Source organism: Lithobates pipiens, unplaced genomic scaffold (assembly GCF_037356315.1).
Source record: "Lithobates pipiens isolate NorthernLeopardFrog02 unplaced genomic scaffold, aLitPip1_a1.2 Scaffold_8, whole genome shotgun sequence".
Classification (NCBI taxonomy): domain Eukaryota; kingdom Metazoa; phylum Chordata; class Amphibia; order Anura; family Ranidae; genus Lithobates; species Lithobates pipiens.
Genome location: NW_027507903.1, coordinates 663,831,707 through 663,854,883, shown reverse-complemented (window position 1 = coordinate 663,854,883; position 23,177 = coordinate 663,831,707). Strand labels below are relative to the sequence as shown.

General features: G+C 45.6%; 1 protein-coding gene across 1 annotated transcript in view; it reads right to left on the bottom strand.

Moving 5' to 3' along the window:
* Window positions 1–23,177, bottom strand: part of LOC143961853 (uncharacterized) — a 67,907-nt gene that overhangs the window by 21,597 nt on the left and 23,133 nt on the right. Inside the window, exons 4-5 of the mRNA XM_077471189.1 lie at window positions 14,044–14,625; window positions 8,081–8,692 (exon numbers count right to left, since the gene is read on the bottom strand). Of these exons, the coding sequence (XP_077327315.1) occupies window positions 8,081–8,692; window positions 14,044–14,625 (1,194 nt within the window). The remainder of the gene's footprint in view (window positions 1–8,080; window positions 8,693–14,043; window positions 14,626–23,177) is intronic.

The following is a 23,177-nucleotide window of genomic DNA, read 5'->3' as shown; positions in this document are numbered from 1 at the left end:
GCATCATGGGAAATGTAGTTCCAAAACATCTGGAGTGCCAAGGTTCGCCATTACTGCTCTATGCCATGTCTTGTTATGTTGAGTTGCATCTTGATATAGCGCGTTAATTTACCCCGTAGGATCTCGACGTGCTTTCAAACACATACACGGGTCAATTTTATAGACAGGATCTGAATAACATACCAGCATGTCTTTGGAGTGTGGGAGGAAACCGGAGTACCCGGAGGAAGCCCACGCAGGCACAGGGAGAAAATGCAAGCTTCAGGCAGATGGAGTCGTGGTCAGGATTTGAACCAGCGACCCCACTGCTGCTAGGTGAAAGCGCTAACCACTACACCACTGTGCTGCCCTGTAATGTGTGGTGTACCTCATTACAACTTGCCACAACTACAACTAATGCCCCGTACACACAATCGGAAATTCTGCCAGCAAAAGTCCGATGTGAGCTTTTGGTCGGAAATTCTGCTCATGTGTAACGCTCCATCAGACTTTTGCTGGCAGAATTTCTGCCAGCAAAAGATTGAGAGCAGTTTCTCTATTTTTCCAAAATGGAAAACGTTCCTATCAGAATGTAGCAATTCGGACACGCAAAATTCCTATGCATGCTCGGAAACAATTCAATGCATGCTCGTGTAGCGCTGACAACTTTTGCCTACTAATGTAATGTTGATGTTTTACAATGTAAGCCTATGGACTATTCTATAGCTTAGTATTTGGCACCATCTAGCGGTCAAACACAGGTAGTGAACTGAAACGAATATTGCTTTCACAAAGCACAAAGACTGAATACAGGAAGTAACTGATTATTTACATTTGAAGGTTGACCTTTTTTACCCAGGATGCTTGGAGACCTACCCATGGACACCCTCTCTTGCACTGAATGCTGGTAGGACATAAAAGGAGCCCAAGCGGCCATTTTAGGTCTCTTGGGATTGCATGGTCTGCCTGTGGGGATCTGTGAGGACGCCTTCCATGAGAAGGGGCCTACAACCATCGCAGAGCGCAACTCCAACAGTTTGTGTGAGTGACCTGACAGTGCCAGAGACACAGTGACCGGATTGGAGAGATCCAGAGACACTCGTTTGAGCATCAGAGGACCGGGTTCACCCAGCAGAGTGGAAGGGAGCTACAAACCCACCTGATGGAGAAGCAAGCTGCAGTCACTGGACCAAAAATACTACACGGAGCTCTGATCCAGTTGGTGAGCGGGTTACGGCCCACAGTTTGTTAACTTTCACATGCAGTTAGATTCATACACAGGCCTCACTGGGATTTATAGTTCCACGGAGGAGGAGCAGAGCAACTGACACTGAGCAGACTTGAGGCCTATCTACTCTGACGTCTTAAGCCTCGTAATATAGTACTGAAGTTACACCAGGAGCACCTTTACCTCAACTTAACTTACTTTAACCTGTGGATTACAAGTTACAAGGAGTTACTTTAGCTAGCGAAGGCAAGACGATCAAAGACTAAGTACTTTAAGTGAGATCTCATGCATAGCTTTAAAAGTAGGGGGAGCTCCCAGGTATATATATATATATATATATATATATATATATATTGTAAGGGATCTTCCCGGGGTAGGGTGTGTTTGGACACAGTTCACAGCAGACTTGGAATTTATAAAGCAGATCTTGGCGTTTATTCGTGGTACAAACAGTCCAGCAAACAAAATATACAGCAACACCGTGCTTTCTAAGTACAACAAAAATAAAAGTCCTAGCCCGGCTGGGCGCTTACTAACAGGTTCTGCTCACCTATCTGACACTTACAAACACAGCGTCTTTCACCTGGATATCGCAGGGTGAGTTTTAGCTCCAGCAGTGGCTGTGCTTGCAGCTTCCTCAAACACACAGACTGTTCGTTTCCCTGGCTGAGAGCAATCACCTGCAGACCCTGCAGAGCCTTTAGCTTCCCAGGCTAATTAGGATCAAAGCTCACCTGATCCCAAACCCAGAACTGGATCGGGGGATGTGGAATGACAGGTCCCTCTACCAAACCTACCTGCCATTCCATATAAACCCAGGCCCGGCAAAATTAAATAACTCAGCAGCATATCGCTGCTGAGAAACTGATCCATCCTGGATTTACCATCTCACACTGTGTAGCAACCTAGGTGAGATGTACACCCCCTCGATCACTTCTCCAGTGACATGTCTACATATCCCCCCCCTCTTTTTCAGACCGGAGGGCTGAGCCTTTTGTCCCCACAGACAACTTACCCTTGACAATGCGTCAGCATTTGCCTGTAATTTCCCTGGCCTGTGTTCCACAGTGAAATTAAAGTTTTGTAGGGACAGAAACCATCTAGTCACTCTTGCATTTCTCTCCTTGTTTAACTTCATCCATGTTAGGGGGGCATGGTCTGTCACCAACTTGAATTTCCTGCCTAGCAAGTAATACTTTAACGATTCTAGGGCCCACTTCACTGCCAAACATTCTCGCTCCACAATGGCATAATTTTTCTCGGCCGGGGTTAGTTTTCTACTCAAGTACGTCACTGGATGCTCCTCACCATTCACTACTTGTGAGAGTACTGCACCTAAGCCTGTGTTAGAGGCATCTGTCTGGACCAGAAATTCTCGCCTGAAATCGGGGGTGACTAAGACAGGTGGTTGGCACAAGGCAGACTTAAGGCTTTGGAAAGCCTTCTCGGCCTCTGGGGTCCACGTGACCATTGCTGTCTTTCCGCCCTTTGTCAAGTCAGTTAGTGGAGCAGCAACTGAGGCAAAGTTCGGCACAAATCTACGGTAATACCCCGTAATACCCAGGAAAGCTCTAACCTGTTTCTTTGTCAGGGGTCTAGGCCAATTCTGTATTGCCTCAATTTTATTTAGCTGTGGCTTAATCAACCCTCTCCCAATAATGTAGCCTAGATATTTGGCCTCTTCTAGGGCTAGAGCACACTTCTCGGCATTTATGGTCAACCCCGCATCACTTATGGCATCCAACACGGCCTGTACCTTACAGAGGTGACTTTCCCAATCAGGGCTAAAAATGACCACATCATCGAGGTAGGCAGCTGAGTAATCACGATGTGGTCGCAGAATCAAGTCCATCAACCTCTGGAAAGTTGCAGGCGCTCCATGTAACCCGAATGGCATCACTACATACTGGAATAGCCCATCAGGGGTGGAGAATGCAGTTTTCTTTTTAGCCTCGTCAGAAAGTGGAATCTGCCAGTAGCCCTTTGTGAGATCGAGGGTGGTTATGTACCTGGCGTTACCCAACTTCTCAATCAACTCATCTACCCTGGGCATAGGATACGCATCGAACTTGGAGATCTCATTCAACTTTCTGAAATCGTTACAGAACCTCCAAGTTCCATTGGGCTTTGGGATTAGCACAATTGGGCTGGACCATTCACTCTGTGACACCTCAATTACCCCCAGAGCAAGCATGCGTTTTACCTCGGCAGATACGGCTTCCCTACGTGCCTCGGGTATCCTATAGGGCTTAAGGTTTACTCTGCTTCTAGGCTCAGTTTCAATGTGATGATGGATGAGGTGTGTACGCCCTGGGAGGTCAGAGAACTTGTTTTTGTTTTTCTGTAAAAATTCCTGAGCCTCCTGTTTCTGTGACACTGATAGAGTATCACCTACCTTGACTGGAGGGATTGGTGGTGACAAATTATTAACAGTATTTGTCGCCACCAAGGATTCCCTGTCTTTCCAGGGCTTGATCAAGTTTATGTGATAAACTTGGAAAGGCTTCCTTCTACCTGGTTGGTGCACCTTGTAGTTCACCTCACTGACCTTTTCAACAATTTCATAGGGACCTTGCCACTTCGCCAAGAATTTACTCTCAACAGTGGGGACTAGTATAAGGACCCTATCGCCTGGGTTGAATGTCCTGATTCTTGCGGACCGGTTGTAAATTCTACTTTGGGCCTCTTGAGCCCTCTGGAGGTGTTCCCTTACCAGGGGCATTACAGTGGCTATACGGTCCTGCATTTGTGCTACATGCTCAATAACACTCTTGTATGGGGTGGACTCATTCTCCCATGTCTCTTTTGCAATGTCTAGTAGACCCCTAGGGTGATGACCATAGACCAACTCGAATGGTGAGAACCCTGTGGACGCTTGGGGCACCTCCCTAATAGCAAACATGAGGTAGGGTAATAAATGATCCCAGTCACGACCATCTTTTGCCACCACTTTCTTCAACATATGTTTCAAAGTTTTATTAAATCTCTCCACCAATCCGTCCGTCTGGGGGTGGTATACAGAGGTACGGATGTGTGAGATTTTAAATAGTCTGCATAATTCCTTCATTACTTTCGACATAAATGGCGTACCTTGGTCAGTTAGGATTTCTTTGGGGATCCCAGTCCTAGAGAACATATAAAACAACTCACGTGCAATTGTTTTAGATGCAGTGTTTCTTAAGGGTACAGCCTCAGGATAGCGGGTCGCATAATCCAGGACTACCAAAATATACTGGTGTCCTCTAGCTGACTTTACAATGGGACCCACTAAATCCATGGCAATACGCTCAAAAGGCACCTCTATAATAGGGAGCGAAACCAAAGGACTGCGAAAATGTGACACTGGGGCACTAACCTGACATGTGGGGCACGACTCACAGTATTTTTTAATGTCATCATATATGGCCGGCCAAAAAAACCTCTGGAGAACCCTCTCTCGCGTTTTGTCAGTCCCCAAGTGTCCCCCAAGAACATGGTTATGTGCCATGTCAAGCACCTGACGCCGGTACGGCTTAGGTACCAGAAGCTGTTCCACAATCTCATCCTTAACCTTATTGACTCTATAGAAAAGATCATTAGTCACCGAAAAATGTGGAAATCTTTTTTCAGCATCTGGTTCCTGAGGTACCCCATTCATAACAGCAACCTGCTCTCTCGCATTTTTGAGAGTGGGGTCCTGTAATTGTGCAGCCCCAAAATTATCGCTAGACACCTCTAAGTCTAGTATATTTTGCTCAGTGGGAGGAGCCTCCTCCTCCCCAGCCAGGACCTGCAAAGGAAAACAATCATTTTCATCCTGTACACTTTTATCATTCACAGTGGACAAGGCAACCACCTTAGAGGTATCCTCACTCCTTTTGGGGATTTTTCTTTTTTCCCAGAGAGCCCAGAATAAAGGAAAATCGCGCCCCAATATTACATTATGCATGAGGTTTTTAACCACACCCACTTCATATTGTACTGTGCCTTGTTCAGTCCCGACTTTAGCCAGCACTATAGGGTACACTTGTGTATCACCATGTATACACACAACGCTCATATGCTTTTTAGACTCTAAGTCCCCAGTCACCAGGCTAGCATGCACCAAGGTTACAAGGCTTCCTGAGTCCATTAACGCTTTAACAGGAAAGTCATTGATTGTGATGTTGCAGATTTGCGGTTCAGTCTCTAGTCCAGGAACTGCAGCACAAGATGGTTCCGCAAATAGCGACTGACGCCGGCTAGCGTCACATTCCATGGGTTCAGAGGTAAGAGGGCAATGGGCAGACACGTGTCCCGCCTCATGGCATCTCCAACACTGGATAGGGCCTGGTCCCCTTGGCAAGGAGTCCTTTTCAGAGCCCCTTAGCCACCCGGGACCATCACCAGTCTTTTGTCCCTGAGACACCACTTGAGCCCTTTTCCCTCCATCAGCACCCCTCCACACTCCCCCAATAGATGGAAGTCTCTTACCAGCTGACGGCACAGATCTGGCACTCCGGGGAGGTGAAGATGCTGCAGGAACATCACGGAGGTAGTCCTCAGTCGCCTGGAACCTCTCCACAAGGTTGACAAGTTCGTTTGCATTCTTAGGATCACCTTGTCCCACCCAGCGTTGCAGGTCAGTAGGAAGCGCTCGGAGGTAGCGATCCATCACGACCTTCTCTAGGATTTGTGCAGGAGTAGAAGTGTCTGGCTCCAACCACTTTCTTGCCAAATGGATTAGGTCATACATCTGGGACCTCGCTGATTTGTCCAGACTGTAGCTCCAGTTGCGTACCCTCCGGGCACGGACTGCAGTAGTAACTCCTAGTCGGGCAAGTATCTCCTCTTTTAGCCGAGTATAGTCCTTAACCTCTTGCTCACTGAGGTCATAGTAGGCCTTTTGGGGTTCACCTGTTAAATAGGGCGCAATTACCTCTGCCCACTCAGCGGCTGGTAACTTCTCTCGCTCAGCCACGCGCTCAAATACTGTTAGAAAGGCCTCAACATCGTCCTCAGCAGTCATCTTTTGCAGCGCTTTCTGCACAGTCCTTCTCCCAAAAAAAATCTCTGGAGCGGCTCCCATCACTGTGGGTGGATTAGCAACCACAGGCGCCTCTCGAATTGCTATCAGGTGCTCGATAAGTTGTTGTTGTGCAGCCATGGACTGTTCATGTCGTCTATTGGCCTCTGTCTGAGCCTGCTGTTGTTGCAAACTCACTTGCATAAACTGCTTCAGCATCTCCTCCATGTTGCTGGACTGTTCTTGGAGTGTAGTTGCAGCTTTCACCCAGGACATCAGCAGCTGTAGCCAAGTCTGTCCACACCGTTGCCCCTAGCAACCGTGTTGCCCGCTACCTCCACCAATTGTAAGGGATCTTCCCGGGGTAGGGTGTGTTTGGACACAGTTCACAGCAGACTTGGAATTTATAAAGCAGATCTTGGCGTTTATTCGTGGTACAAACAGTCCAGCAAACAAAATATACAGCAACACCGTGCTTTCTAAGTACAACAAAAATAAAAGTCCTAGCCCGGCTGGGCGCTTACTAACAGGTTCTGCTCACCTATCTGACACTTACAAACACAGCGTCTTTCACCTGGATATCGCAGGGTGAGTTTTAGCTCCAGCAGTGGCTGTGCTTGCAGCTTCCTCAAACACACAGACTGTTCGTTTCCCTGGCTGAGAGCAATCACCTGCAGACCCTGCAGAGCCTTTAGCTTCCCAGGCTAATTAGGATCAAAGCTCACCTGATCCCAAACCCAGAACTGGATCGGGGGATGTGGAATGACAGGTCCCTCTACCAAACCTACCTGCCATTCCATATAAACCCAGGCCCGGCAAAATTAAATAACTCAGCAGCATATCGCTGCTGAGAAACTGATCCATCCTGGATTTACCATCTCACACTGTGTAGCAACCTAGGTGAGATGTACACCCCCTCGATCACTTCTCCAGTGACATGTCTACAATATATTGTTTTTAATTGTTTATGTTGAAATCCATTGTAGTGTCGTCCTATTTTGGGACGACAGCACAATTACTGTGATCAACTTTTGAAACATATTCACAGTAAAATATATTTGGTTAAGTATCCAGTTGTGTGGAGTGTTGTTTTCTCCCAGCAGGTGGAGCCAGTGGATCCTGAGGTAACAATACCGGTATATTGTATTATATTATCTTGTACTTTATTGCATTGCACCACAGCTGTGTCAAGGGGACTGAGCCAATTCGGGGAGGGGGGGGGGGGGTTCATTAGCAGAGTGCAGGCCAGAATCAAATTTCAGCAGCTCCTTCGGGGGTTAGTGCTATACTCGGAAGCTTTAAACTTCATTTTCTCGGCTTGGCGTAGTGTTGCACGTCACTGCATTCTTGACGGTCGAAAGTTCCGAGAACTTTTGTGTGACCCGTGTGTATGCAAGCCAAGCTTGAGCGGGATTCCGTCGGGAAAAACCATCCGAGATTTTTTCCGTCGGAAAATCCTATCGTGTGTACGGGGCATAAGAATGTTATTTTGGTGAAACAAGACAGAAATTACAAAAGAAAAAGAATAAAGTTACACAGACACATCATAGAAGAACGTTTAGATGACTTCTGCACACCAGTGGGACATCATTTATCACAACCAGGCCATTCTATGGCAGACATGAAGGTTTTAGTTCTTAAAGTGACCTTTAAAAATAGTCAGGAAAGGAAAAATCACGAACTGCAAACGATAATCCTGTTTGACACAAGAGATAATAGACTCAAGGTGGACCTTGGTTTCTGAAACCACAACCCTTCAGTTTTGTGTCATTGTCACCTTTCACTGCTGATGTGTATGACAAATAAAATAATATTCAATGTAATTCTGTACTGAAAGTTGAAGGACCTTTATAATTAATAATGTGTATATAGTAAGAGGATAGACTTACGTTGAGTTTCAGGCTTGACGAGAACTTCCCCTTTAATTTCACAACGTAAGGACTTCCAATTAATGACATTTCCATGGAGATCACCAGAGAGGACCTTCTGGATGTCTTCCTGAGTCAGGACGTAATCCCACATGTGGACGTCACTTATTTCACCAACCAATGACTGAGAAGCATCGAACCCTCCACCAAAAGAATCCTGGTCCTGTCCCAGAACAATACTGCTTTCAGCATCAATATAATAATTGGGATGATATTTTCTCATGTAACCCCTTTGGGAGGAGAGCTTTCCATTGAGCCAAAGATAGGCTCCTTCATATCTGCTGTCCCAGGACACACAGATGTGCCTCCAGTAAAAAGACTTCCAGTTTAGTGTAAAAGCAGTCATTGCATTATTTATGAATAGTTTATAGGTGTATGGAGGCTCAAAGTAGATGCGCAAAGCATCAGCGCATCTTGGAGTAGCCATAGAGAACAACGTATAGGGGCGTGGAAGATCACTGAAGGTACGTAGACAGACGCTGGCATTCCGCAATGGCTTTATAGTTGTAGGTCTTAGAATGACATGAGCGGTGTTGGTTTCTTTGGGGAAGACGAAGACTTTACCCTCCAAGTCTAGGGAAGAAAAGAGACAAAATTTATGAGGTCAAAGCTTTAGGTCCAGAGCAAAAAAAAAATATTTATTTATGAATGCTAGAGTCTAAAATAAAAATAAAAAGATACAATGATAAATCTCTGGAAGGTAATTATATTCATTTTTGTTTGTGCATAAATATGTAGTTTGCAGATCCTGAACCGTGTGTTTATTTGTTGCCACCCCTCTGGTCATGTAGTGGGTGGAGTCAGTGCCCATTTAATACCAGCTATGGTGGAGACTGGTAGTTCAGGTATGGGAACACGTCACCCCTGACCAACACCATATAGGCCTTTGGCCTGTGTACCTGAGTGGAGGAGAGAGCCCTCTGCAAGGCTGGAGTGCCTGGAGGTGTAGTTATGGACTCACAATGGAGAAGGTGGAAAAACCTTGCTACCCCTTACCTTTGCCTAGCAGGTCAGTAGCGTGGTTTTTGCTGGCCTCGTGGCCTGGGACTGAGGGTGTCAGGGTCCAGATATAAATCTGGGAGCTCTGACATTTCTGGCTGTAGCTCTTCTTGCTGTCTCACCCAAGATGCTAGACTGCTCCCTGTCTAATCCCTTGGACAACATTGCCTTGTATCTTGTTCCTGGTGAACCTTGAACTCTTTGCTCCTCCCATGAACTTCCTATTTAAGCCATGTCTCTTCACTTCCTGTTTGCCAGAATATTGTGCTCTCTCCAGCTGATATCTTGCTTCTTTTATACACCTGGAGCTGTCCTTATTTTTGCTACCATTTTTTACTGACATTTGGCTTTATCCTCAACTATGCTTTCACTTGATCTTAACCTACAACAACTTGTTACCAACCTTTGGCTTGTTCCTTGAATATACTTTTGTTTCATCTCAACCTGCAACCACTTGCTACTGACTTTTGGCTTGTTCCTTGAGTATGCTTTCACTTGATCCCAACCTGCAACCACTTGTTACTGACATTTGGCTTGTTCCTCAAGTATGCTTTCACTTGATCCCAACCTGCAACCACTTGTTACTGACATTTGGCTTGTTCCTCAAGTATGCTTTCACTTGATCCCAACCTGCAACCACTTGTTACTGACATTTGGCTTGTTCCTCAAGTATGCTTTCACTTGATCCCAACCTGCAACCACTTGTTACTGACATTTGGCTTGTTCCTCAAGTATGCTTTCACTTGATCCCAAACTGCAACCACTTGTTACTGACATTTGGCCTGCTCCTCGAGTATGCTTTCACTTGATTCCAACCTGCAACCACTTGTTACTGACATTTGGCTTGTTTACCGACTAAGATTCTGCTTGATCCCAACCTGCAACCACTTGTTACTGACCGTTGGCCTGTTTACTGACTACAAGTTTGCTTGATCCCAACCTGCAACCACTTGTTACTAACCTTTGGCTTATTCCTTGACTATGCTTTCACTTGATCTCAACTTGCAAACACTTGTTACCGACCTTTGGCTTGTTTATTGACTACACTTCTGCTTGATCCCTTCCTCTTAGATCTGTGTCCAGACCCTGGCTTGCTCACCTCCTGGTGGGGTGATCCTGAGGACTGCAACCTGATACTATCATGCAGAAAAACCCATCTCCACCATCAGGTGCTCTGATGTAGATCGGTCTTTGGACCAGTTAGTGCTGGGTGGTGTGAACCTCTCTACTGCTATAGCTACTGGTCTCTGAGCCTGACCCCTGACTGACAGAGGGACACCTTGTGTAAGAAACCCCCTTTGGGGGCTCACTAAAGAGAACTGGGAAGATGGGTGGAAACTATGGTCCCGTATAAGGTATTGAGTGTTCTGCACTGATACTGTGTGTCATGAGAAAGATATATTGTTCTGATTTTGATGAGATGTTACTGCCCTCTTGAGCCCCCTGTATATGCATACCAGAGCCACCCTATCATGGATCTTTTGGTTCCACTTATAACCCCCCAGGACCTGCCTTGCCCCTTTTCTGTTTCCCTCTTCCCTGTATACTTTCTGCTGCATTATCTTTTTCTGCCCGTCTGCTGGCATTCTCTCATTCCTTCGCCCCTACTCCCTCTTTCTCCTCTTCATTCCTAACTTCCCTTCTTCATCTTCCTTTTCGCAAGAGTTTAGCCATGTTTATTCATGAGCCCTCCAGTACAAGGGAGCCTGACCAAATGCTATTTTTGGTTTAGATTAGCCTGCAACCCAGAAAAACCTGCATGATTTCCTGCACCTTCTAAAATAATGCAGTACAATAGGTATTCATACCAGGCCACATGCCCCCAACATGGGTGGTGCTTTGGGGGAGGGGGGCTGTGCGTACCCTGTTACCAATTCACATTGGGGGGAGCCTGGATCTGGAGGTCCCCCTGTTAAAGGGGGCTTCCAGATTCCGATAAGCCCCTCGCCCACAGACTCCCACAACCACCGGACAAGGGATGTGAGGATGAGGCCCTTGTCCCCATCAACATGGGGACAAGGTGCTTTGGGGGTCAGACCCCAAAGCATCCTCCCCATGTTGAGGGCATGTGGCCTGGTACAGTTCAGGAGGGGGGGGGGCGCTCTCTTGTTCCCCCTCTTTTCCTGCGGCCTTCCAGGTTGCATGCTCAGATAAGGGTCTGGTATGGATTTTGAGGGGGACCCCTACGCCATTTTAAAAAAAAATTGGTTCCCCTTAATATCCATACCAGACCTGAAGGGCCTGGTATGGAATTTGGGGGGAACCCCATGCAATTTTTTTTTACATTTCGGTTCGGGATTGGTCTGGTAATGGACTGGGGGGGAACCCATACTGTTTTTTCAATAAGTTTTATCTGTATTGCTGGGACCCGCCACCCCCCGGGCACAATATTTAAAGGAATATTACATTTTTATTGTTTCACTTTAAACATTCTTAAAGCGGAGGTCCGTCAAAAAGTCAGCAGCTACAAATACTGCAGCTGCTGACTTTTAAAATATGGACACTTACCTGTCCAGGGAGCCTGCAATGTCGGCACCCAAAGCCGATTTGTTGCTCGGCTTTTGGGTGCTGCCGTCTTCGGTAGGGGAATCAGGAAGTGAAGCCTTGCGGCTTTACTTCCCGGTTCCCTACTATGCATGCACGAGTCGCGCTGCACAATCTGGATGGTCCCTGCTGTCTCCGGGACTCGTGTGTTTCCCAGCAGACTCGGGGGGGGGGGGGGGGCATGGTTATTCTGCGAACAGACGAACACCCGATGTTTGAGTAGAACTTACGTTCGACTCGAACATCGGGCTCATACCTAATGGTCAGAGGGAATACGGTGGCCCTCCTGCAAACTGGGTGGGAGAGGCTCCTTCAATTGGGACAGAAATATTTATCAATCTACCTCAAGAAATCGATGAAGATAAATTAATTCCACCTTTGCAGACTAACGGTTGCCTGCAAGGCAAATTCATAATGAGCTAGTATGACTATGCACCGCATACTGGCTCATTATGAAATACTTACCTTAGAACGAAGTCCCCGTATCGCAGGCCGGTCCATGCCGAGGGAGCTGACATTTTACCCTCAGTGTGTCTTCTGGGTTTGTGGCTCTGCCGCTATGAGTTGCCAGACCTTCAGCTGGGGCATTAACAGCACATGCTCTATGCAGGAAGCATCGGCTCTGCTTCCTCTAGTGCGGGCTCTGTTCTTCACACTGATGCTCGGGGATGGTGGGTCAGGAACCCGCTATCTGGGCTTGCTGATCCACCATCCCTGAGCAGGAAGTGGTGGGACACATCAATTTGTGTGTGATATGTGGTGCTTTTACAAAGCGATCTTGTTGTTTTCTCTTTGCTTTGCAGGGAATAATAAAAAGCAAGTTTGCTTAGTGTACCGAGCTCTGTGTTGTTTACCAAGGTGGTTCTTGGTGGGGTATTGGGGGGTGAGTGGAGCCAGTGGTGGCAAAGTGGTGGATCGGAGGAAACAGTCTAAGGTTTTCCATGATCACAAAGGTGGGGGGGGGGGGGGGTTAATGCGGGGAACTTGTACAACCATGGACTCCAGGAACTAAAGTACAAACAGTACAGACAGGTCCCTGTATGAATTCCTCAGAGCTGAGGACCTGAGCCCCCTCCGCCCCCACAACTAGTGAAGGAATGCAAGTCCCAGCATGAACCCCTGAGATCTAAAGATGTGACCCCCGTAGGTCTCATGGGTTCATGCTATGACCTGTAGCTCTTCGCTAGTGGGGTGGTGGGTGAGGCTGTGTGGCACATCCTGAGCTCTAGGGGTTCATGCTGGGACCTGTAGTCCTTCACTTTTGGAGGGTTGCATCCCCAAAAGTGAAGGACTACAAGTCCCTGCATGAACCCCTGAGATTTAAAGATGTGATCCCCCTTAGGTCTCACGGGTCCATGCTAGGACCTGTAGTTCTTCGCAAGTGGGGTGGGGAGGGGTGAGGCTGTGTGGCACATCCTGAGCTCTGAGGGTTCATGCTGGGACCTGTAGTCCTTAACTTTTGGAGGGTTGCATCCCCAAAAAGTGAAGGACTACAAGTCCCTGCATGAACCCCTGAGATCTAAGGATATGACCCCTTAGATTTTCTAGGTTCATGCTGTGACCTGTAGTTCCTTCACTAGCTGAAGGCCCGAGGGGGACACATTCTCAGCTCTGGGGGGGGGGGGGTCATGATGGGACCTGTAGTCCTTCACTTTGGGGGGGGATCACATTCCCTAAAAGTGAAGGACTACAAGTCACAGCATGAGTCTCACAGAGCTGAGTATGTGTCCTCCTCCTCCTCACTTTAAGAGTGTCATCTGCTCCCTGCTCTGCACCCAGCTCATCTGCCGACTGCCGTCCTCCTCTCTGTATGGATCTCTTCCTCATGACACACATGGTTCAATCCTCAGCACCTGGTCTCACCTCACATTCTTGAGAGATTCTGAAATCCAGTTTACTTCTTCCTCTGAGCATGCCGCTGCACAAGCTGGATTAGGTGGGTGGAGCTAAGCAGTAAGTGCAGAGGAGGAAGTTAAATCCTCCTCTGCTCTGAATTCTGGGGCCTTTGCCTTTGCATTAGTTATCGTGATGTCACTGGTTGCTAGATGCGAGGCGGCTTAGCAACCAGTGCCCAGCGGTGGAACAAGTGAAAACGGTTTTTGGCCGGCCACGATACTGTCTGACTGTGAGTGAAGTGGCGGCGGCGCTGTGGCAGTCTTTTTTTGGTATCAGAGCGGCCCAGGGGGAAATTGTCACCCTGTCCCCCAGCCCAGTCCGCCCCTGTTTTTTTTGTTGGGGGATTTTTCACTTATAATTGTCATTGTCGCCTCTCATTATTCATGGTCATGAGGAATATATCATAATTTTCAATGTAATTATATACTGAAAATTGGAGAATCTTACTAATTAAAAAGCTGTATAAAGACAGACGACAGACTTACTCTGGCGTTTAAGCTGGACAAGAACGTCCCCTTTGATTTCATAGTGCAGAGATAGCCAGTTAATGACATTTCCATGGAGGTCACCAGAGATGACCTTCTTGATGTCTTCTGTAGTCAGGACATAATTCCACATGTGGATGTCACTTATTTCACAAACCAATGACTGAGAAGCGTTAAAAGAGTCTTGTTCTTGCCCCAGAACAATGCTGGCTTCAGCTGCAATAGAAGACCCTTTCATGGAGACTACTTCCGGGTAGAGTTTCTCATTGACCCAAAGTTGGACCACTCCAGTGTCGGAGTCCCAGGTCACACAGGTGTGTCTCAAAGACTCTGAGTCTGTCCTAAAACTAGTTACTTCCTGGTTGATATATACAGAACAAGTGTCTGGAGGCTGTATGTTGATTAGAAAGGCCTTTTCCTCTTCGGGAGTAGCAAGAGAGAAGACCGTATAGGGGCGTGAAAGATCCGAATAGGAGCGTAGACAGACGCTGACTTTCTGCAATGGCTTTGTAATTGTAGGTCTTAGAATGACATGAGATGTGTTGGCTTCATGGGGGAAGACGAAGACTTTACCTTCCAGGTCTAGGGAAGAAAACAAAGACCATTACTGCTACATATCAAAGCTTTAGATACTGAACAATAGTAGAATTTAGAATTAACAAAATGGATAAAATTCAAGCAATTGGAGAAGGGGGCAAAGTGGTAACAAACCTCAGGGATTTTTACGGTGTTAGGTATAGAGATCATTACATAGCTTAAAATTTTAAGTTTTATTGAAATAGTAAAAACACAAGAAAAAAGGTGAGTTACCTCACTACCGCTCTCGACATGTTTCACTCGATAGAATTTCTTCAGGAGATTGCTGGTATATCACTTTCTATACTATAGATAACAAAACATAACGTATCTCATAAAAGTATTAAATAAACCAGGTTTCAACAGAAGGGATATGAGAAATCCACTCTGGATAGTGAAGTAGAGCGGGTGAGAGGTATGCAAAGAGAGGCATTGGGTGCTGATAAAATCAAGGAAATGTATTGCAAAAAAAAATTTATTGCAAAAAAAAAAAGATAAAATCAAGGAAGATAACGTTGATGTTGCAAGTTTTAAACTGCTATTGAATTACAACATTCAACATAAAAAAATCAAAAACTGCGATGGCACTGAGGGCAAAGCCTTTGCATGGGGCCGCTCCTTCACTTCTGACGCATGTGCATTGGCATCCTTTTTCACGCCCCGTGACTCGGCGGTGACGTCAGACGCCGCCGAGTCGGAAACTAGCTATTTAAATGGCAGTAACATGCCATCATACTCTGCCTGAGACATCCCTGTATACAGTAATATGCACATTTAATTATTAGATTGCCTGAGCAGCAACCAAATTTTAGCAGTAATAGTATTATTATTCTATACTTTGCATTACCTATAGGTTTCTCTTGGAAACGGTGTATGGTTTTTTACCAAACCTTTCCGTTTTGATGTTTGCCATCACGTCGAACATATTTTCTTTCCTGCTGATCAGCTAATTCCCAGCAGTGCCAGTAAAACGCCTCGATTGATTCGACCTTATTTAAATTCAAGGTGAATATTTTCTCCTGACATTCCGTTGTCAGGTGCCATATACTAACCTTTACAATCGCCGTTATCCTTATTCATGCTTCGAATGCCGCGTACACACGACCGGACTTTTTGACAGCAAAGGTCAGACGGAGCGAGTCCGTCAGACAATTCGATCTTGTGGGGGCTCCATCGGACCTTTGCTTGCCAAAAATCCGGCGGACTTTAGAAATAGAACATGTTTTAAATTTTTCCACCTGAACTTCCGCCGGACCGAGAAATTCGTTCGTGTGTATGCTAGTCCGACGGACAAAAAACGACGCTAGGGCAGCTATTGACTACTGGCTATGAACTTCCTTATTCTAGTCCGGTCGTATGTCATCAATCGAATCCGTCGGACTTTGGTGTGATTGTGTGTGGCCAAGTCCGTTCATTCGGAAAGTCCGTCGGAACTTCGCCGAAAGTCCGTCAAAAAGTCCGGTCGTGTGTACAAGGGATAAGGCTTATCTATACATATTATTTTGTTTTAGAAACATTATAGCAATAGTTATCTGCAAGTAACTAAGAGGCTGAGCTGGAATGATGGACTGATGGGATATCTAGTGCATTCACTGAAATTATTTTTCTGTGTATATCTTTCAAGGATTCAAAGCAATTTTGGTGAGGTTTGGTTTGTTTTATGTGTCCACATGTTTCCATGTCCTTATGTTTTGATACCATTGTTTCTTTATAAACTTAGCACATTCCCCCCCTAGTCTATATGCCAATGTACATGTTTTTCCATGTCAATGTATTATTATTTAATACTTTCCTTATGTTTTGCTATCTATAGTATAGAAAGTGCCATACCAGCAATCTCCTGATGAAACTCGATCGAGTGAAACATGTCGAGAGTGGTAGTGCTTTGCCTGTATATGCTTTATTAGATAACTCACCTTTTGATAGGAATGTATCTTTTTTCTTGTGTTTTTACTACAATAAAACGTAAAATTTTACGCTATGTAAGCCCTTGTACACACGGTCGGAGATTCCGACAACCAAATCCGTCGGAGTAATTCCGACGGATTAATTCCGCAAGAGGTCCGGAAGTGATTTTGCATACACACGGTCTGACTAAGTTGTTGGAAAATCCGATTGTACATAACGTGATGACGTTATTTAGTTACGACGGGACTACGTTCAGGCTAGTAGCCAATAGCTTCGGTCTAGGAATTTGATCTGAGCATGCGTGGCACTTTGTCCGTCGGAGTAGGCTACACATGATCGGAGTATGTCCGATAGGAGCATTTTGTCGGAAAATTTGGTCCGTCGGATATTCCTACGGAAACAGTCCGATGCAGACCACACACAGTTGGAATATCCGACAAAACGGTCCGTTAGGAAACATTCCGTCGGAATTTCCGACCGTGTGTACAAGGGCTTATGAGTCTTGATCTCTATACCTAACACCGTAAAAATCCCTGAGGTTTGTTACCTCTTTGCCCCCTTCTCCAATTGCTTGAATTTTCTTCATATTTGGGATGTGGTGTTTTTTTTTTTTTTTCATTTGATCTCTCCATCTTACCTTGTATTTTTTTTAAAAATGGATACCCTCATATATCTCAGAGATCATTAGATTCCATTTTATTTTGTTTCAAAATATTGATTGGGTTTTGGATCCAGGAACCAATGTGCATTGCCAGCTTGCATTTCCCATCTTCCCAAATGAAGGGTATTTCTTTTCATCAAAGGTTCTGCTCGCATTTTAATAAAAAGCAGAGGCCTCAGTTATTGAAGTAGAGGAGTCCCAACACTCTCAAAAACTGGTTGCTACATTTATGAATGTGTAGCCGGGTGCTGTCTGTCTGGTGCGTCCCCCCCCCCCCGCACCCCCCCAAAAAAAGTGCAGCAGCAGGCGGCATGTGTCTGTGTGATTATCATGTAAAAGGGAAAACACTGCGCTAAAGTTAAACCTGTAACAAGACGGCCGGTGATGGCCAAAAATAGCAGCTAACACTAAAAACAAACAAAGTTCAGCATACAAAAGAAAAAATATGTGTAGCGCTTCAATATTACTGAATATAATCAACGTAAAATAATTAATGTGTAATCAACATAAATTGTAGAGTGATACAAAAATTCATATAGTTAATAATTTGAGAAAAAGAGTCCATAGGATGGGCACCAGTTTCACAATGGAGCTGATATAGAGATGACTGGACCGTCATAAAACAAAAACAGGTCACTGGGCAAGTATATTCATGTAGGCCAGCTTGTCTGTAAACATCAAAAGAAGGTAGATAAATACTTCTTACCAGCTCTGTTGGACTCACAAAGTCATATGACAATTGAGTCTGAAAAGGCTTGAGGTCTCACTCTAGGACCAGAGAGTATATGGAAGGAGGTCCGTTGGACTGGTGGAGGAACTTCAAACAGCAGTGTACTCAATGGCGTGTTTCGCAAACTGGAACATCGAGGTAGTTTGGAATCCAGCTCAGACACGGTCCAATACTCCAATCGCCCCAAATGGGGAGAGAAATGTTTGAGGGTTTAAACCACACAGAAGGGAGAAAAGAAAAAAGAGCTCCACATGGTGCGGGTCAAATGATATAAAATACGGATTTATTGAAGTCAAAAAGTTATAAATGACTTGGTGATCACAGAAATAAAATGAAGTAAAGTTAAAAGCAATGTAGGGTGCCAACATGTGTGATTATCATGGCTGCCGCCACTCAACTAATCAAGAGCAAGAGGAGGACACAGTAGCTGCAATGCATGCTGGGATTTGCTACACTGCACAGGGATGGCTGCAGGAACTACAGATCCCAATAGACTCTATGACACAAGGAGGTGTCAGAGAAGATCTTTACTGCGCTGCCTGGGAACGTTCAGGGTTTTTGGCGCCCAGGGTCTGGAGGAGAGAGGACTACTTCTGCTCCTGCTCACTGGAGGTCTTGGGCTGGAGAAAACCAGATCCTGCGACGGTTAGTTGAGGACCCCTGTTGCAGTGCAGAAGTGGCTCCAACTGCAGTACCCACGCCACTGCTACAAGATCGGAGCATTTATTTACCACCACCCGCTCACGCCGCTGTTTGCTAGAGGCTTCAGGAGAGAGAGGGGGCCGCTTCCACCTTGGTACCTACTGCTGTACCCTTAGGATTAGTGAGAGGGCCATCAGCCCATTACTGACATTGCTAACAGAGACTGATAAGAGCATACCAAGTACGCTCAGCGCATACCGCAGTTATGCCAGACCTATAGTGCACACCTACCAACCCAAGACGACCGCTACACTAAACTGTCAGTGCATCTGACCGCCTTTACCTAGTGCCTGTCCCACATCTACACTGCAAATGTGCAAAGACTATGCCACACCATATAGTATACCTCTGCTGCATGCAGATCCGGACTGTCTAATGTGCTAATGCTTCTTAAAGGGCCCTGACCGTAGCTGTAGAGGAAACATCTTAAGGACTTTCCCAGTCACATAACCAGGGCCATCTTTAAGGCAGGGCAAAAAAGGGCAGCTGCCCTGGGCCCTGTCATTGTTATGGGGCCCAAAGCAGCTGCCTCATACTTGCCAACTATCCCAGTGTAAATTCCCTTAGCCCTTGAAGTTTTAGTCCTGACTGTGTCCCGATATCTCAGTGTGAAGGGTTGGTACCAGCTCTGCCCTATTGTTGTGTACAGAGGACTCACCTGCAGACCCCGTGTTTACATGTAAATTACCGGCATTCATATGTAAATAGTGGCACCATTACTAAGGAAATAGATGCAGCCGACAGCATTGATATGTAAATAAAGGTGGCATTCATATGTGTATCATGCTCCCCTGCAGTGAGGAGATGATGTGCTGTAACCCCTAGCAACCAGTCAGTGAGCATTATTACTTTACAGTAATCTCCAGCAACTAATTAACAAGCAGAAATCATTTGCTGTAACCTCTAGCAACTAATCAGTGAGCCATAATGTGTGCTGTAACCTCTAGCAACCAGTCATTAAGCAGTAATGATATGCTGTAACTGCTGGCAACCAATCGCATTTGCTGCCTGATCTGATTCAGTAAACTGATTTTAAGTCTAGCTGCTATCTATTGTATGTCTCAGAGCAGGTGGAGTGCAAAATTGCATGGAGGGGGGGGGGGGGATTGGGGGCAAGAAAAATTTTGCCCCGCCTTCAATCAATATTAAAGACGGCCTTGCACATAACCAGCCCACAAATTCTCCCGCCCCGTCTCCTTTCACCCATCTTTGACCTCTCAAGCTCTGACGGTGCTTATCAGATGGTCTTATGCCCCCTACACACGAGCGGAATTTCCGTCAGAAAAATCTTGGATGTTTTTTCCGACGGAATTCCGCTCAAACTAGGCTTGCATACACACGGGTCACACAAAGGTTCTCTGAACTTTCGACCGCCAAGAACGCGGTGGCGTACAACACTACGACAAGTTCAATGCTTCCGAGCATGCATCAAATTGTTTGAGCATGCGTAGGAATTTTGCACGTCGGAATTGGTACAGACGTTTGGAATTTCCGATCGGAACTTTTTTCCGACCGAAAAATTGAGAACCCGCTTTCAACCGTTTTGCTGGCGGAAATGCCGAATGGAGCATAAACATGGTCGCATTTTCCGACCAAAAAGCTCACATCGGTCTTTTGCTGGCGGCATTTGACAGGGGACCCAAGAAGTGGAGGATTGGGGCTGCTCTGTGCAAAACCATTACAAAGAACAAGTAAGCATTACATATTTGTTATTTTAATAAAATAAAAAAATAAAAAAAACCCTTACAATCACTTTGATAATGATAGCGGTACATTTTATTTGTATGTTAACCACTTACAGACCGGACCATTTTGCTGGCTTAAGACCAGACCACTTTTTGCGTATCAGCACTACGTCGCTTTAACTGACAATTGCGCGGTCGTGCGACGTGGCTCACAAACAAAATTGACGTCCTTTTTTCCCCACAAATAGAGCTTTCTTTTGGTGGTATTTGATCACCCCTGCGGTTTTTATTTTTTGCGCTATAAAAAAAAATAGAGCGACAATTTTGAAAAAAACGCATTATTTTTTACTTTTTGCTATAATAAATATCCCCCAAAAATATATAAAAAAACATTTTTTGTTCCTCAGTTTAGGCCGATACGTATTCTTCTACATATTTTTGGTAAAAAAAAATCGCAATAAGCGATTATTGATTGGTTCGGCACAAAAGTTATAGCGTTTACAAAATAGGGGATAGTTTTATGGCATTTTTATTAATAATTTTTTTTTTACTAGTAATGGCGGCGTTCGGCGATTTTTTTTGTGACTGTGACATTATGGCGGACACATCAGACATTTTTGACACATTTTTGGGACCATTGTCATTTATACAGCAATCACTGCTATACAAATGCAGTGATTCCTGTGTAAATGACACTGGCAGTGAAGGGGTTAACCAGTGGATGGCAGTGTAGGGGTTAAGTGTTCCTAGGGGTGTGTTACTAACTGTGGGGGGGTTGGGCTTTCATTTAGTGAACACTGATCTCTGCTCCAATCACATGGAGCAGAGATCAGCGTCACTAGTTGCTTGGCAGAATGGAGAAATGCTGTTTACAATGGCATCTCCCAGTTCAGCGGCCCTGTGAGACGATCGTGGGTATGTCCACGGGGATCGAGTCCGCGGGACCTGCGATCGGACTCATGGGGGTCCCGACTGGCATGCAATTGCGCCGCCAGCGGCACGCTCGCGATGGCAGGGAGGCATTTAAGATTGGACGTACCTGTACGCCAATATGCCTGCCATTCTGCCGACGTACACCGGCATGCACCGGTCGGGAAGTGGTTAATGGTTGCAGGTCGCCATATAACATTAAAGGACAATTGTACCTTTGATAGTAACTCCTTTCATCTTTTACATTTCAGCTATCATTTTTCTATCACTGATGCAGTTTTAGAACAAAGAATAGACACAGAAAGAATGGAGTTGATATATAGATTATATGTACAGTGGAACCTCGGATTGCGAGTGACGTGGTTAACGAGCGTTTCGCAATACGAGCAATTTTTTTTTTTTTAATCCTTTGAGAGTTGTCTCGCAAAACGAGCAGGATTCAAGCCTCTGCTGTGTGCAGTACCGCATTTGGCCAGAGGTGCGGGGGCCATTTGGAGAGGCTCGGAAACCCTCGCAAATATTCGGAAATACTCAGAAACACTCGGAAATACTGGGTTCCCGAGTGTTTCCGAGCAGTTTCCGAGTATTTCCAAATCTCACTGGCGCCCCCCCCCCAACCTCTGGTCACATGTGGTATTACATGCAATAGAAGTCAATGTGGAACAAATTATCTTTGTTTCCAATTAATTTTATGGGGAAACTCGCTTTGATATGCGAGTGCTTTGGATTACAAGCATTCTCCTGGAACGGATTATGCTCGTAATCCAAGGTTCCACTGTATCTTGTTTTGTATCAATTATTAACAGTATACAGTATTATTTTAAGCTTGTGCAGCACTCTCCTAGGTAGGTGCTAGAAGAGAGTATCATGTTTTTACTCCTTACTGGCAAACAGAGAAGACAAACCATCTTATGCACGAGCCTGGGAGTTGGATGTGGCGATCACGTGGCACCAGAACCGTTGGTTTCAATCTTTTGAATGATCATACAAAGATGAATGTCTCCCTGATTGAAGCAAAATTGAAAATCTAAACAAGATGGTATTATGTTCCATCCAGAATGGCCCCTATCACCCCTTATGTTCCAGAGGGTATGGTCTGGTGGGCTCCATGTTTCTCACATGGTGTTCTTGTCCCACTCATCAGATCGTACTGGAATAAAATCTTCCACCTAATACGGGGGTATCAGTGCCTCCGGACCCCATAATATTCCTGCTGGGATGTAGGGTGGGAAAAGTTTCCAAATGTATGCAGGCCCTAATGTTCTTCATTCTCTTGGGAGCCAAGATTACGCTCGCAAGGGGCATGGAAGAAACCATTGACCTCTTTTGCGGCAACTAAGAGGAAGATCTTCTGGATCATGATGCAGGAACAAATAGTGGCTAAACTACTGGACAGTGGACACTACACGATAATTTGAGGCAATCTGGGAACCTCGGGCAAACTATATCAAAGTATCTCTCTGCTCTGGACTTACAGTTCAGCAGTAGGAAATTTCCCCGTAGACTCTTTGCTTCGACATCCTCCTCTTTCTCTTTTTTTCAAGGCCACCTTGGTGTCCTCTTTCCTTTTCTATCCCCTCTTTTTCTTCACTTATACTTGGTTAATCCCTCTGTGGATTAAGTAGGCTGTATAAATTCAGTCTTGTTGAGTAGGCTTGGACTCTAGCCTCCGAGCTTATATGTGGAAAGCGCCTAGTCTACAGTTTGCTCCCATAAGGGTGGCATGTCGTTATCCTCTCCAGTGGAATGTTCACCCAGCAGGATCTTCTGCAACATAGGATCCATGGTAGTTCAGGGCCAGGGGACTGACTTCCTCTCCACGCCCAGATGGAGTTTAACTTGCCGGCCGCCTCCTGTACATATATACGTTGGCAGAATGGCACGGCTGGGCAAAGTAACGTACCTGTATGTTACTTTGAATTTTCCTCCGTGCACGCGCACT